We start from the raw sequence: 14,119 nt of genomic DNA on the forward strand, positions 1-14,119 counted from the left end.
TGGAGAGCACAAAGAGCCAATTGAGTAGCAGCTAATGGCATCTATTGGTACCTTCTTTAGTTTAAAAAAAAAAAAAGAAGAAATAGAAAGATTTTGTTTTGCTGCTCACAGACCACTCATCATTAAACTGCTTTCACAAAAGCATGAAACTCAAGCCAGTCTTTGTGCCTAATTTAGTTTTGTGATATTTATTTGGACTGGTCAGAAAAAACATCATATGAGAGATCTAAATTTGTAAACTAGGCTAGAACAACAGGGCCTAGTTTTATTGTATCTTTTTTTAACTACCAGACACACTTGTGCGGCAGCACTACAAAGCCATAATGTGTTTCCAGTAATATGGTGTTAACATGTCTCCATGCCCTGCAACCAAGACAATATGAACAACAGCTGTTTTACCTGGCGTGCTGCCTTTGCCATGATATAAAAGCTGTTAATCTTGCCAATAAAACCGCATTAACAAGCATGAGCAATGACTCACAAGCACATCATCTGCTGGCTGCAGCGATTCTTAGCCAGCGTTCCTATACGCTACGAGAGAGACAGCTCATGATCTTGTTGAAGAAGTCCCTTCTTCTCAAATGTTTAAAACTCATGTGCTTGAGACAGCTCTTTGCTTTTTGGAAATGCTAATGGTAGTAGTGATATTATAAGCCTCTTATGGTAAATGTATATGTCTATCTGTGTGTGTGTATGTGCATACATAAGTACCAACTGATGGGATTATAATCATTTTAATGACTTTGCAAATTATTTGCTTTAATAAATACCCTGATTGGCATGTGGAGTGGTTATTAATAAAAGCACACTTCATCTGCTGTGGCTCCACTGCTGTGCATGCCCAACACCGATAGAGACTAATATTTTGATGATAGAGGAAGCTTCACTCCTCGGTATAATTATGCCAATGTGAAAGCCCCAGCACTTCACTGGTTGTCCATGACATGGGACGAGGTACTTCATCAAAACCAGGATAGAGGCTCGACCTGAAAAGATTACTCCACAGGGAATGCCAGTGACCCTGAAATTCACACTGTAGACAAAAAAAACTCCACATGGAAACTTAACTTCTGTTCTTTCAATAACCGAACACATTATTCTTTGACTGTGTAACACAGTGCGACAAACCAGAGATCCTGACACCATGGAGAATGCTGCATGTGTGCATGGCAGCATATAGCGAGGATCTTTACATGAAAACAAAGATGGTCTCCAGTCCTTTGATTCATCTCTCATGGCCTTTATGATGATGAGTCTGACCCCTGTGGCCTTAAATGATAAAAACCATACACAGTTTTCAAGGTCCCCTACATACAAAGCGTGTAAAGCTTGTGAGACAGGGATCAAGGCAACAGCTTACTGTCTGCAAAACCTTGGAAGTGAATTAAGAGTTAGATGTTATCTCATTCTTTTCACTGAACATTTATTCATTGGCCTTATCTATACAGCTGATAATCAAAGCAGAGCATACTTGTTTCCTTAGACTGTGCAGAAGAGATCTTTCAAAAGACTTTGAGACTGTTGTTCATTGATTGATAAATGTATCAACAATGCCTGTGTTTTGTGGGGATTTAATCCAGATCCCGGGCGATAGACTGAACTTGCTGAATGCCAAGCAAAGGCGACCGAGCCCAGCACAGGTTCTCACAAAGGGGAGCAGGAGAACACCTGCCTGGTCCTCGAGCTGTCAAGCCACTGACACACACGAAGATCTATTGAACTAACTAGAGGTGTAACACAAAGCTTTTGCCCTTTGTAACAGAAGCTGCAAGAAAGCCGTCATGCTTCATTATCTGTGAAATTGCTTTTGAAACTATATTTTTATGTGTTGTGAGTGAAGATTGACAAGCTGCCAATGAATTGTACATAATAACACACCATACTTTAATATACAACTGATATTGTACCAACTTAAGTACTCTATTGATAAAGCATAGTTAGTGTATGAACCCCACCTTCAAATAAAACAAAAACAGAATCACTAATATGAAATAAAAGGTAATGGTCAGTGCAGAAATGTAATGGCAAGAATTTACAGATTTAAAAAAGAGAGTCTGAATATTTTTGGACTATAATGGATGGGTTCTCCCATAAAAGGAAATGTATATAATGAGAAGAGGTGGTTGGTGAAGCTGGTCTGAATTTTTGAGGAAAGACTGGCCAAAGGGTCATACTGCATAATACAATAATGGAGGTTGTGCTAGCGATGGCAGAAGGTCCAGTTGAAAGTAAAGTTGGTATGAAGTGCGAATTAAAAAGAGCTATTTAAACCTTGCGGGCAATTTGCATGTGCTTTGAATAGTCTGTAAAATGTAGATATTTGCATCTGTTCAGAGTATATTAAGTCTTCATATCTGCATAATAAATGTGTATTAATTTACATTCTTAGTTGTAATGCAGGTCAGACATTCAGCAGCTTTACATTGGTCTGAAATACAATTTTTTTGCTAATAAATATATTTGGTATGTCCTTACATAAGTGAAAAGGATTGTTTTTGTCAGCTCTGTAAATATTCAACATTTTTTTTCAAATAAAGACATAATTAATACGCTTGTTGACGTAGAAATGGATAATACTTTTTTAAGTTAAACAACCCATATCAAAAACCACTGGGATATAATCCACAACAGAGTTCTCCGCCTATCACACACACACACACACACACACACACACACACACACACACACACACACACACACACACACACACACACACACAGAGAGACACACACACAAGCACAGCACTGCCTTCTTTACCTCCGTTGCCACAAGCTAAATTCCTCAATTCATTAGAGGAGAAAAACACACAGTCCAACACTCTCATACATTCATCTGGTAAATGTGGCCTGAGGAATAATGATTTACTGTGGCTCATATTTCACCTGAGTGCACAGGGCAAACAGTTGACTGAAGTGTTGTGGAGAAAATGCTAACAGAGGCATTTTCGACTGGAGCAACTGGACAGACACCGTTTTGTGCTGTTTGTGTGAGTGTTTTTGTATGTTTGGGTAAATTTAATATACATAATATTCGAATACAGTATGCAGTAAAAAAAAGAATATAAAAGCCATTTGAAATCTGCAAACACAGAATTCCTTCTTGTTCCTAAAGGTGCATAAGTCAGTGTGTGCACAGATATTGTGCAGTGTATCTCCAGTGGCGTAAAAGCCCCAGCTTTATGGAAGCCATTAAGAATAAAGTTAAATTTTAAAGTGAATAATCATGTTTTGAGGCTCACCCATATGGCTGAACAATATGGGCTCTGTGTTCACACAGTGGACTCCTTTCTGTCGGTGCAGGGGTGAAGCCGGCACAGGTAGGGCCAGCATCAAATCAGTCTCAGCTGCCGCCCTGCCTCGCCCTGTGTTCTCCTCCTAAAGAGCTTCCACTTATCTGCCTGCCACAGGACCGTCTGTGTGCAGCCCGACCACTGTCACGTGGACACCGTTCTCAAATCGATTGTGACTGTGCACAAGAGTCCTGATTTTTCCTGCTTCAGGACTCAGGCAGCCTTTTCGACGCTCGCCAGTGTAACGTTGAACCGTTTTTTTTCTTCTTTTCTCTCTCTCTCTCTTTCTCTCTCTCTCTCTCTCTCTCTCTCTCTCTCTCTCTCTCTCTCTCTCTCTCTCTCCCCCCCTTCTCACTTATTTTACTTATTTATATATTATTTTCTTTAGCAAATTCCGATTCCGATGAATACGGCGTGTGTTCCAATTTGGTAACTACATATTTTCCTTGAGTTTGAGTAAATGCTTGAGCCCCCACCCCACCACCATCACCACCTACCAACAGGGGGCTGTGAGACTGGCACTCAGCAGGGAAACTTAAACAGCTCTGTTGAGTGTGAAGCTCAAAGAGCCGGCACGGAGCAAGAATGCAATAGAGAGCAACTTTATAGGATACTATGTACTATATTTATATATGTTTGACACAATGTATATTTGCATACCTATATATTCTTATATACTGTATATAAGAATATGCTTTGAAATAATATAAAGGGATCATAAGTATCCAGGTTTTGCTTTTTTATCAAGTGAAACATCTCTTTGAGCTATATAATTATAAGTGTTGACTCAAGTATCCACGTCTAAAATCGTTTTCTCTCTCTCTCACCCTTTCTCCGCGTCTCTCCCTCCCTCGTGCACTCCTCCTTGCACCTTGCCTCCTATTATCTGCTACTTTCCTGCGGTTTGGAGCCCTTCCAGCTGGCCTCCCTTTCTTGCGCTGTGGTTTTGTTCGGGAGATTTCATCTCTCTCCTCATCATTCCTACAGATTGACAGCTAGGCTCAGGTATGAAAACAAACAGCCCTGGAATTGACTGGTGAAAAGAAATCCGCTGCTAATGCTCCTTCACAAACTCTCCTTTTTTGCCTGCCCCCGTTGATGCTAAGCCGTGGCAGCATACGAGGAGAGGTGACAGAGATTTGAAATCATTAACTCCTAACAACACCATTCTACATGTCTGGCTTAAGCCCACTGCCTCCACTGGATTATTGCTCTTGTTTCTACTGACTCTTAAAACCTAAAAACATGTCTTCACCTCGGAAACAGCATGTTATTTAGCCAAACACCCACATTACAATGAGCTATAATTATGGACGAACCATCTGTAAGGGGTAAATGGTTGGTTGGGTTAGCAGACCTCGAAAAGCAAATCCCTGATGTTGCTGATACTATTGTTTTGTTTTGTTTGTTTACTGTACGTGCGTGTTCACTTCAACAGGATAAAGTATTGAGGGCATGTTTCGACACAGCGGCAGCAAAAGAATGTCTTCCCTTTCATGGGTAGAGCCTCGGGTCGAACTCTGTCACACCTATTGTTTTGCATTTTGATTTGATTTCTAAGCACAAGACAAAATGACTTCCTCACCAGTCAGATTCCAGCACTTCCCTCCGCAGTAACACAATTACTCGTGTTTCAAGGTTTTGACGGAGTGCTGTCAAAAGGTAGCCTACGAGGTGATCGGGATAATTGGTTAAGGAATCGGTGAGGGATCGGGACAAGATCTCCAAGGCCACTCTGCCAGTAGGTGCCGTCGTGTTTATCTGAATGTCGGTCTTTATTCTCTACTTTCTTTTATTGGTCTGGAAACTACAGGCATGTTTGCCTTTTGTGCCTATTTTCACCAAACAATTAATGGGACCTCTGATTCATCATAACACTTTAGATCTTAATCATCAGGTGTTTTCTGCTCGGTACCTTTGTTTGTGCTTTAATTAAGTGGACCTTGTGCGTCTCCAACCCTGGGCATCTTTTTAATTGCCCGTATTTACATCAGGCAGACATCAAACGCAGGGAGAGAGACATTTGTAAGGGGGCGCACAAAGAAGCCCTTTGAAATGACTACAGTCATATGAAATGGCATGCTAATTAAAAATCTAAGGCTGCCACTATGATAGGAGAACGAGGTAACTGTGGTGTATAGACTGTCTCCATAACTCATCAACACACAGAGGCCATAGTGTTTATTATCAGACTCCCTACCTGTTTACAAACCACCTAGTAACCTTCCCGTTCCCATTCATCAGAAGAAATGCCCTGCCTGTAATTTAACAGACCAGCTTTCAAAAGGCTAAATCATTTTCAACATTTTACCCAGTGCACTTTGATCTACAGTGGCATACAGTGTACCAGGGCAGGTACAATGAATCTAGTCTACCGAGCAATGATTTATCCTTGGGTTCATTAAGGTTATTGCCAATGAATATACTTATTAGAACGTTCAACTGCCTTTTTTTTCTGCTCCTCTGCAAGTGGAGAAAGCGTAATTCAATAATCAAAACAAAACACTAGTTTTATTTATTAATGTTGTGCAGGTTTTATAAAAAGAGAAACAATTTAGCAAATGATCAAAATCATCTGCACAGCCGCACAAATTTGCTTCTTTGGCAGCTTTGATAATTACAGGTTAAATAGAATATGTTTTATATTGAGATTAAACCGAGTTCATATTGTCTGGATGTTTTTTCAAAGAAATCAGAAAACCCTTGAGGAGAATGTGTAAGGGGAGAGCGCAGGATCCAGTGACAGCCTGGTGGTATCAGCCAGCTGGTATTGTGCTTCCCTGAGCTGTGTAAACACAGCAGCTCTCAGTAACAGTCAGTGCTAAGGACTGAGCAGCAGCCCTGCCCATCCTCGGCCCACCTTTGCACTGTCAGGAACACAGATTTTTTGGGGGAGTGCTGAGTTTCGCTGTGCTGTGCTGCACTTGATACACTGCGCAGGGCGTTCACTGTCAGAGTCGAGATATTTCACTCAAACACCGGCTCAGCGGGGAGACGAGTCCGTGCGTCCCTGCTCCGTCTCAGAGCGGCTTCGCTCCTCTCAGCTCAGCCGTGCTCTGTTCACACCGAGCACACTTTGGCTACAACAGTTACCAGAGCGGCATGAACGCTCCGCATGCGCCAGAGCAGAGTAGCCGGGCTCATGGCCGTCCGGAGGGACAACAACAATAAACTGCTGACAAGCACAGACCACCTCCGAATGGGTCTAAACGAGCTGGAATTTTTGAAGACAGCACTTTGGACAGAGTTTGGCATTCCAACAAAAGATAAGGGGGGAGAGAAATGAATGAGGAGGGCAGCCAAAGGCCTTTGTTCTATTTCAGAGTACAAGGCTGTTTCTGAGATTATACAGCACATAGCTTATGTATGTCAGATAGGAATGAGGGACATGTTAACATGGCTTAAAGTAGTGTTTGTGTGGTAAATCTGCTCTGTCTGATGCAGACATTGTAGTAATACCTTTTACATCTGCTAAAAGTTCACTGGTGTTGAGCCTCTCCATCTTCTCTTTCCATTCTTTAGAGAGGAGTGTCTCCATGCATGAGGATTCTAAAAAAAAAAGAAAAAGAAATATTTAATTATTTTAGATGCCTTTTAAAATGTTGAATATTGTTCATGGAATTTGATTTTAGATTATTTGTTTTTTGTGAATGTTATGAATCACTAAATGAAAATTAAATATGAAAGAAAGGTCATTTAATTGAAGGCATCGCAAGGCAATCATGAAAGGAGACTCAGTCTGGCTGTTGAGAGATGAGCTAAGGGTGGAGTGAGGAGGGAGCGGACATTGTGGGGATTGCGTATAAGGGCAGAGACACACATTAAGTGGGAGGCAAAACAGTGAGACTGGGTACGTCCAAGCGTTCTCATAGCTGCCAATGATGAAAACAATTAACATTTGTCCAGCAGACAATGAATCAGAGGAGGAATGGCTGCAATATGCCGTGCTGTCGCTGAGGTAGCTGTTAAAGAACGCGCCGGGCCGGCCGACCCAGGCCTCCATCGTCCCTTCGCCGCTTAGGGGTCAGCATGTTCCCATCAAACACCGGCCGCTGAAGAAAACCTCCACCCGTCCACCTTGAGGCACTGTCTCCACAAGCTGCCTCCAATCTGAACCAGATCAAGACGTGAGCTGTCCAGTCGTGCTGTGGGTGAACATTTATCATTCTTACTATTTTATGAATACAAAACGCCCATTTTCGGTTTCCTATAGAAATTGTCCTCAGGCTTCGTGTATTGCCTGAGGATGATATCAGTGTTTCTCTAGATTTAAATGAAAAATGCAAAAACCGGAACAGACCAATTATCACCACGAGGCCACAGGGCACAATCATGATTATTTTAATAGCGAATCATTTATAAACATAGTCCTTAAAACAAGAGGACACAGTTCATAAGCATGCTAATATTTTCCGATGGTGCAAGTTTTCTGCTCAGCTGCCGTGCGTGTTTGACATGAACACAGAGAAATGAGAAATGTCACATGACGCAATATTCTCGACCTTTCCATTTTCACTATAATCATCCTTGACACTAAACACAGAGGAGATTTATACAGTGTAGAATGTATACAAGCGGTGATTCCTTTTTATCCTGCCGTAACATCTCCTGCCCTCTGCTTCCACAAACCAAACGCTGTTGCTCTCGCTGACAAACACACTGACTTCAGAGGAACTGGGAGTAACTCGGGGTCAGTAGTTCTCGTGGCCTTGTTTAAGGATGGCTTTCAGAGGGATCAAGCAGAGTGACCGTTTTGTTTGATTGTCCACTTCCTCCAATGTGATGGGGGTCGACAGGACATCTTCAGCTCGGGGTCATTATAACATTACTTCTGCTTTATTGACTTTCCAATTCCCAACTCACAGTTTGTCCCCTTGACCCGAAGCGAGGGAGAGAGAAAAGGCTGTGTGTGTGTGTCTTTGTGTGTGTTAACTCCCTCCATGACACAAAGATCACAGATCTTAAAACTGGGGGTTTAGGCTAAGGGGGAGTAGCGGATCTCAGCTCTTCTTCCCTGCGCCTCACCCCTGGGTGAGACAGCTTCCTCTCCCGGAACAACAAACTCCTTTCACATCATAATCCTCAGAGGGACAGAGCAACATCAGTGCATGACATTTTCTCCCCTAAAGCACAGAGAAAAGGCTTATTTTTAAAGTGGTGTAAAGGGGAATTAAACAAACACAGTTAACATATGTTGATATGTACACATATGCTCCCACACACATACACACACACACACACTTTCATCACAGATGCTGCTCCAGCACTTGATCATTAAGGAATGCACCAACTGTTGGAGATAATATGGTGCCAGCTTCCATTCTACTCCAGTCCTCCCCCTCCCTTCCACCTCCCTCCCAGGAGAGCCGCCGCTCCCTCGATTCTCCATCCCCACCGCTGGGCCAGACACGACCTGCCAAGTCCTCCAACAGGAGAGACTACAGCTGGAATGCACCGCTGTCCTCCCTGCCTTCCACCTGGGAGAGGTGAGTAATGACCTGGATTAGTCTATAAAATAACTCTCGTACACCTTTCAGTGTTCAAACATCGTGGACAAAACACGCAACCAAACATGGATTTGGTGAAAGCAGAGCAACTTTGGCGCAGGCGCATTCGCGGCGAGCAGTAAATGAGTCAGATGTCTGGCTTTTTTCAAAGCGCCCTTCCACAGCTTCTTTTTCTGAAGAATTTAGATTAATAGGAGGAATGCTATTTCAGTTTCTAAAATGTCTGTCTGTTTTCTCTGGAGAAATTATAGATGCCAATGGAAACACTGGTTACTATCAACATTGTAATTACAGGTTCTGACACACAGAACATCAGGTTGATGCACACTGTGTTCACCATAAAATAACAAATTATTTATTATCTGAAAATAATATTCACACCAATTCCACCGGATATCCAGTGCTGGTAGATTTGAAAGTGAGAAGAAATCATAATTATTTAAGACGTTTAATGTGGAAGTTTTGAGTTTGTAGCGTAAAGACTAAGTTACACGCTCGTCCTCTCAAAGTAGGACATCACATTTACTGGGGAATTACTTTAAACAAGAGAAGAGTCCAGTGAGTTTATTTTTATGTTCCTATGGGGGCTCTTAAATCTCTCGCACCCCTACCCCTCCCACTGCGTTCCCTCCCCCTCTCGAGATAAAATGCTGTGTGGCTGGGGAGCAGGCCATTCAGCTGGGATGAGAATGGAATGAAAACAATAGCCCTTATCAGGCTCTTATTTACATTTTCCCAGCGTCCCTGCAGTAGACAGCTTGGCTTGTCACCAAGCCCAGATCGCCCCACTGGACCCAGACCAACTTCCTCCAGCCTCAGCGATTCCAATGGTCCCTATGGACCCTAGCCTGGCACAGACCCCCTCCACTCTGCAGCTAGCACAGATAGCAACATACAAGACAAAACTACTGGAGTGTGTGTCCAAGATGTGTTCCCATTGAGACAGGAATGGTCTCTGGACTACTAAGCCTGTCTGGGTCTCATTGTTTCTTCTCTGGGGCTGCTGCTATACAGCTGCAAAAATGCGCTGAACCCTGTCCCGGGATTTTTTTTTCACAGTTTTAACGTGGCACTCAGAAGAAACTGAATAGTCATTGCTGATTCAATACTGCCAGATTTAATGTGTTTATCCTTTCACGGCTGTCATCTGTGGTATACAGCTTTCCTATGCAGGTATTCTGTGATCGTATTAATGTGGGCGAACAGGTTGAGGGATTGAGACACCTGAAGCCCAGATTAGTTGGCTAGATAAGGCTACAGCTGTTTTTTTTTTTTTTACCGTATTAAAAACAAAGCTAATGATCCTCATAAATCTCAACAAAAGAATGTTTCTAGCTTGATGTGTGACATAAACAAAGCTTTCAGCACCTGGCAGTCAGGGCTGCCAGAATATCATGTTCACTATAAACCACAGTAGTGAAGCTTAGAGGCAGGTTGCCACAAACTATCTGTCCTATCTGCACCGACTGACTCGCTGACAGTCCTGAAGGAAATATATGGATTTGTTATGATTTCTGCTCTCTGTCTGTTTTTCTCACACAGTTCGCTCCCACAATCCCGCAATCAAACATATCTTTGACCTTTAAAAAAAACCCGAAACATCTAAATTTGATCTTTAGTGCTGGCACTGTAAAAAATATACTTTTTCTTTATTTGTATTTACTGCTTGTTGGCCGTAAATGCCTGTGAGCGGGGGGAGAAGTCGCAAATTTCAGTTTTTCATTGCGGCTCTAAACAGAGCAGTTCGTTCAAGCGATCATTGCAAACTGTAGAAAAGTTCAAATTGCAGAGTGAATAGACAAATAAACACAATTACAAACAAATCAAATCCTGTCACTTTGGAATTGGATTGGTCGGTAATAAAGCAGATCTTAAACTTTAATGACACTAATTTCCAAATGGCTCTGCATGGAGATATGAAGTCTGTTGGTATATTAAAGTTCACAAATAACACCACCACTGCTTGAGCAAACAATGGTCCATCTTCACTTTTACAGATCAATGTTTCCAATCTCTAAAAGGTTTCCTCTATCAGATTTGTTGATGCCAGAAAACACCCATCATGTTTCAAAAGGCCGCGACCGCTGCAAAGCGCAAACATGGTTTGTTACAACATGCAGCAGTGGGTGATTTATTACCCCTGTGTTGTCAGCAATGAAAATGTTTCAACTGTCTGCCACCACATTCTGAGATTCCCTGTGTGCACTATTCTCCCGGGAGAAAGATGATACTTGTGTTTGAGTGTTTGTTGTGTTGAAAAGCCGTTGGCAGGGAAAAGAGGGCCATCCAGAAGAGTCAAATTAGCCATCAGTCATGGGTAACACACTAAAAGACCTCCCCTTTAGCATTGGCCTTGTATGTCAGTTATCTCAGCCTCAAGGGGAAACATGTAATTACCAAATCAATGATCAACTGACACTGACCATATACAAAACATCCGCCTCAGAACACACAGGCCTATTTAGTGAAACAATATTATTTTCAGTGTGGGGCTGAGAAATAAAATAAATGGGATGTCTCTAACCAAGCTTCAGCTTGAGTGCAGCAGATATTTTAAAACGTTTTGTCAATCAGAACCAAAACCTATACAAATGATTCGATGTATGAGGAAAATCTGTAACAAAACCACAGAATGCGTGATTTTAACACGTAGATTAATAAGAAGTCTGTTGATTTTTTTGGGGGGCAATTCAAAAAACACTGTAAACACAGGAAACAGGAAACACTGTATAAAAACTACATTTGTACAAAACTCTACATGAATTGTATAAGACATGACGCACCACTAACAATCAATTCCTTAAACACTATAGACTAGAGTGCACTATAGTCTTGTATTGTTAACCCGAATCAATGGTCTGAAATGAGCCATTATTACATACACAATTTGTCGGAAAATGGTGGGTAACAAAAATGCTTAGCCAATATGGTTTCCTGCATATTTAACAATAAATATGTACAAAACCTTTTCCCATTTGAGAATAAAAATAAAATCGAGAAATTAAGTTGTTTAATTATAATATGTTGATGATTGTTGCCTGGTGCTAAGTGTAACCTGGACACACTGGTTCTACAATGAAAGCAACTGGATGAGAAATAACCAGTTATTTAGTTTGAAGATTAGACAAATCACTATTATTTTTGAGTATTCATAATCATAAATTATTTGAATGACTAGTTTAGTGCTTTTAATTAAAAACGACGTGATTGCACATGTGAAATGTAAATTCTAAAACCTAAAGCAAACTACAATGTATTTAACAGCTTTGAACAAGATCACGTCTCACGAGCTTGTAGTGTGAGTGTATATTTCTTTGATTCAGGCGTAAATGTCTATCTCAGAGATAAAACTCAGGATCTCAGGCAGACAACGACAGGCTGATGTCTAATTTCCCATCCCGTCTGCACTGCACGGGAAACAAATCAAAAGTCGAGATTGATAAAAAAGAAAATAACTGTGACACACTCCAAAGAATCCTTTGAATATCTTAATCACAGACACACTAAAAACAAGACCCCATCATCACAGCAAATAAAACATAATAATTACAAGAGGCAGGCAGGGAAGTGAAATGCAGAGAGAAAACATGTTTTTGTCATTCAGCCGGTAGTCCCTGAGACAACAGCTGCTGGATGCTGCAAATACTCCTGAAGTCTCCATAATCATGGCGTTATTGAAGTGAGGACAAAAAGGGCACTAATTGCAAGGGAGCAATCGGAACGCAATAGGTTACACACCCGGGTGATGCTGCACAATGCAAACGCTAAAGAGGGAGCTGAGGGGGGAAAAAAACATTCCAAGCACAACAGTGCATTGTCGCTCATTTTCAGGCAATTGCCTTTTCCTCGTTGTCAACAGTTTTAATAGCCTATAGCGTTTCCAGAAGGCTTTTTTCGTACACTTAAATAAATCCAGCTTTTTAAAAAATGTAATTGCTAGTGCTGGCATGCATAAATGAAGAGGTCCGGCTCCTTGAGACATGTCGGTGTATTGTGGAGCACCTGCACCTCGTGGTGGGCTGACACCTTATCATTATTCCACTTGGTGAACATCTCTGTTAGTCACCGTTAGTCTATCCTGTTTGGTCATGTAAAAAACTGTTGCTATAAATACACCCTAGGTAACCAAGATGAGGTGTGCTTCATCGGAGGTTGTGCCACCAGCCGGTGTCAGTCTCTCCAAGGGGTGAGACAATGTTTTCTCTGAGAAGTCACAGGTCTTTTTCTTTTAAGATGGATTTCTAAAAGCTAAACTGAGAGGTAATGCTAGATCAGCAGTGTAATACCAATTAATAACCACAGAGCACCTTAAATAAATTCTGTATTTTTTTTTTTATATCTATCTCATGAGAGAGCGAAGGCTGTAGAGTTAAGTGGACTAAAGGATCTCAACATATGTCTCTGATATTTAAAAAATGGAGAAACAGATGTAATGTGCAGCTAACTTTTCTGAGTGTTTTAGTTTTTTCCTCAGGCAGCTCAATGCGCTGGCCCGTGTGACCAGGCACCTCTCCCCTATCGTTCCCCTTTATCTGCACTGACCAGCGTGTTAATCCCACCGTGTTGACCTGGCCATTCTGAGAAGCCGAATACACACACAGCACCATGACCTCTCTAAATAGGACATGTGTCTATCAAGCATATATGAATTAACCATCCCCAAGAGGCTTCACCTCTTGAGCTGAGCAGCATGTGACCTCTCCCAATCCATTTTACTGCGGCACTCTGTGGCAATCAGGCTTGAATTATTAAAGTGAGCAGTGAGCAATGATCAATTCATTGCGGCCCTTGCTCACAGAGCCCACGGCCGTACTTCAGCAGAAATGACATTGAGAACACTTGAGTATGCTTCTAGACAATGCACATAAATGTGAAATATGTCAGACCCAATATGTCAATAATCATAACTGTACAGGCGTAAGCCATGTCCAGGCTAATCCTACAGAAATGCTGTTAGATGACTGTAGACAGAGGGGGTTTCAGTATGATGATTTACCCAAATGTTTTCTTTAGAAAGTGAATTTGAGATGTGCTAAAGCCTAATCAATGCTAACCTCTTTAACTTCTTTACCTCAGATCCTGGGATAAATGTAGACAATAAATATTCTGTGCATATTTTTGACATGTCTTGCAGGAACAGGACTTGTAGAGGGCAAATGCCTAAAACATCAAATCTTCCAAATCAAATTCCAGCCTTTAACCATCTTTTATCTACACAAATTAGAGAGGGAGAAAAACAGAAGCAAAGAGGTTGAAAGAGAGAGAAAGATTGCAGGGGAGTGTGCAAATCAAGGAACCTGGAAGTAGGAGGAGAACGAGGGGA

The 14,119-nt window shown here is 41.6% G+C and overlaps 1 protein-coding gene across 11 annotated transcripts in view; it reads right to left on the reverse strand.

Moving 5' to 3' along the window:
* Positions 1–14,119, reverse strand: part of sox6 (SRY-box transcription factor 6) — a 132,942-nt gene that overhangs the window by 58,890 nt on the left and 59,933 nt on the right. For 10 of the 11 annotated variants that reach the window (XM_053435546.1, XM_053435536.1, XM_053435527.1 and 7 more), the window contains one exon: positions 6,749–6,838. The exons of the other annotated variant lie outside the window; for it this stretch is intronic. In XM_053435546.1, the coding sequence (XP_053291521.1) occupies positions 6,749–6,838 (90 nt within the window). The remainder of the gene's footprint in view (positions 1–6,748; positions 6,839–14,119) is intronic. 11 annotated transcript variants of the gene reach the window in all.

The sequence above is a fragment of the Pleuronectes platessa genome, chromosome 1 (genome assembly GCF_947347685.1).
Source record: "Pleuronectes platessa chromosome 1, fPlePla1.1, whole genome shotgun sequence".
Lineage (NCBI taxonomy): Eukaryota > Metazoa > Chordata > Actinopteri > Pleuronectiformes > Pleuronectidae > Pleuronectes > Pleuronectes platessa.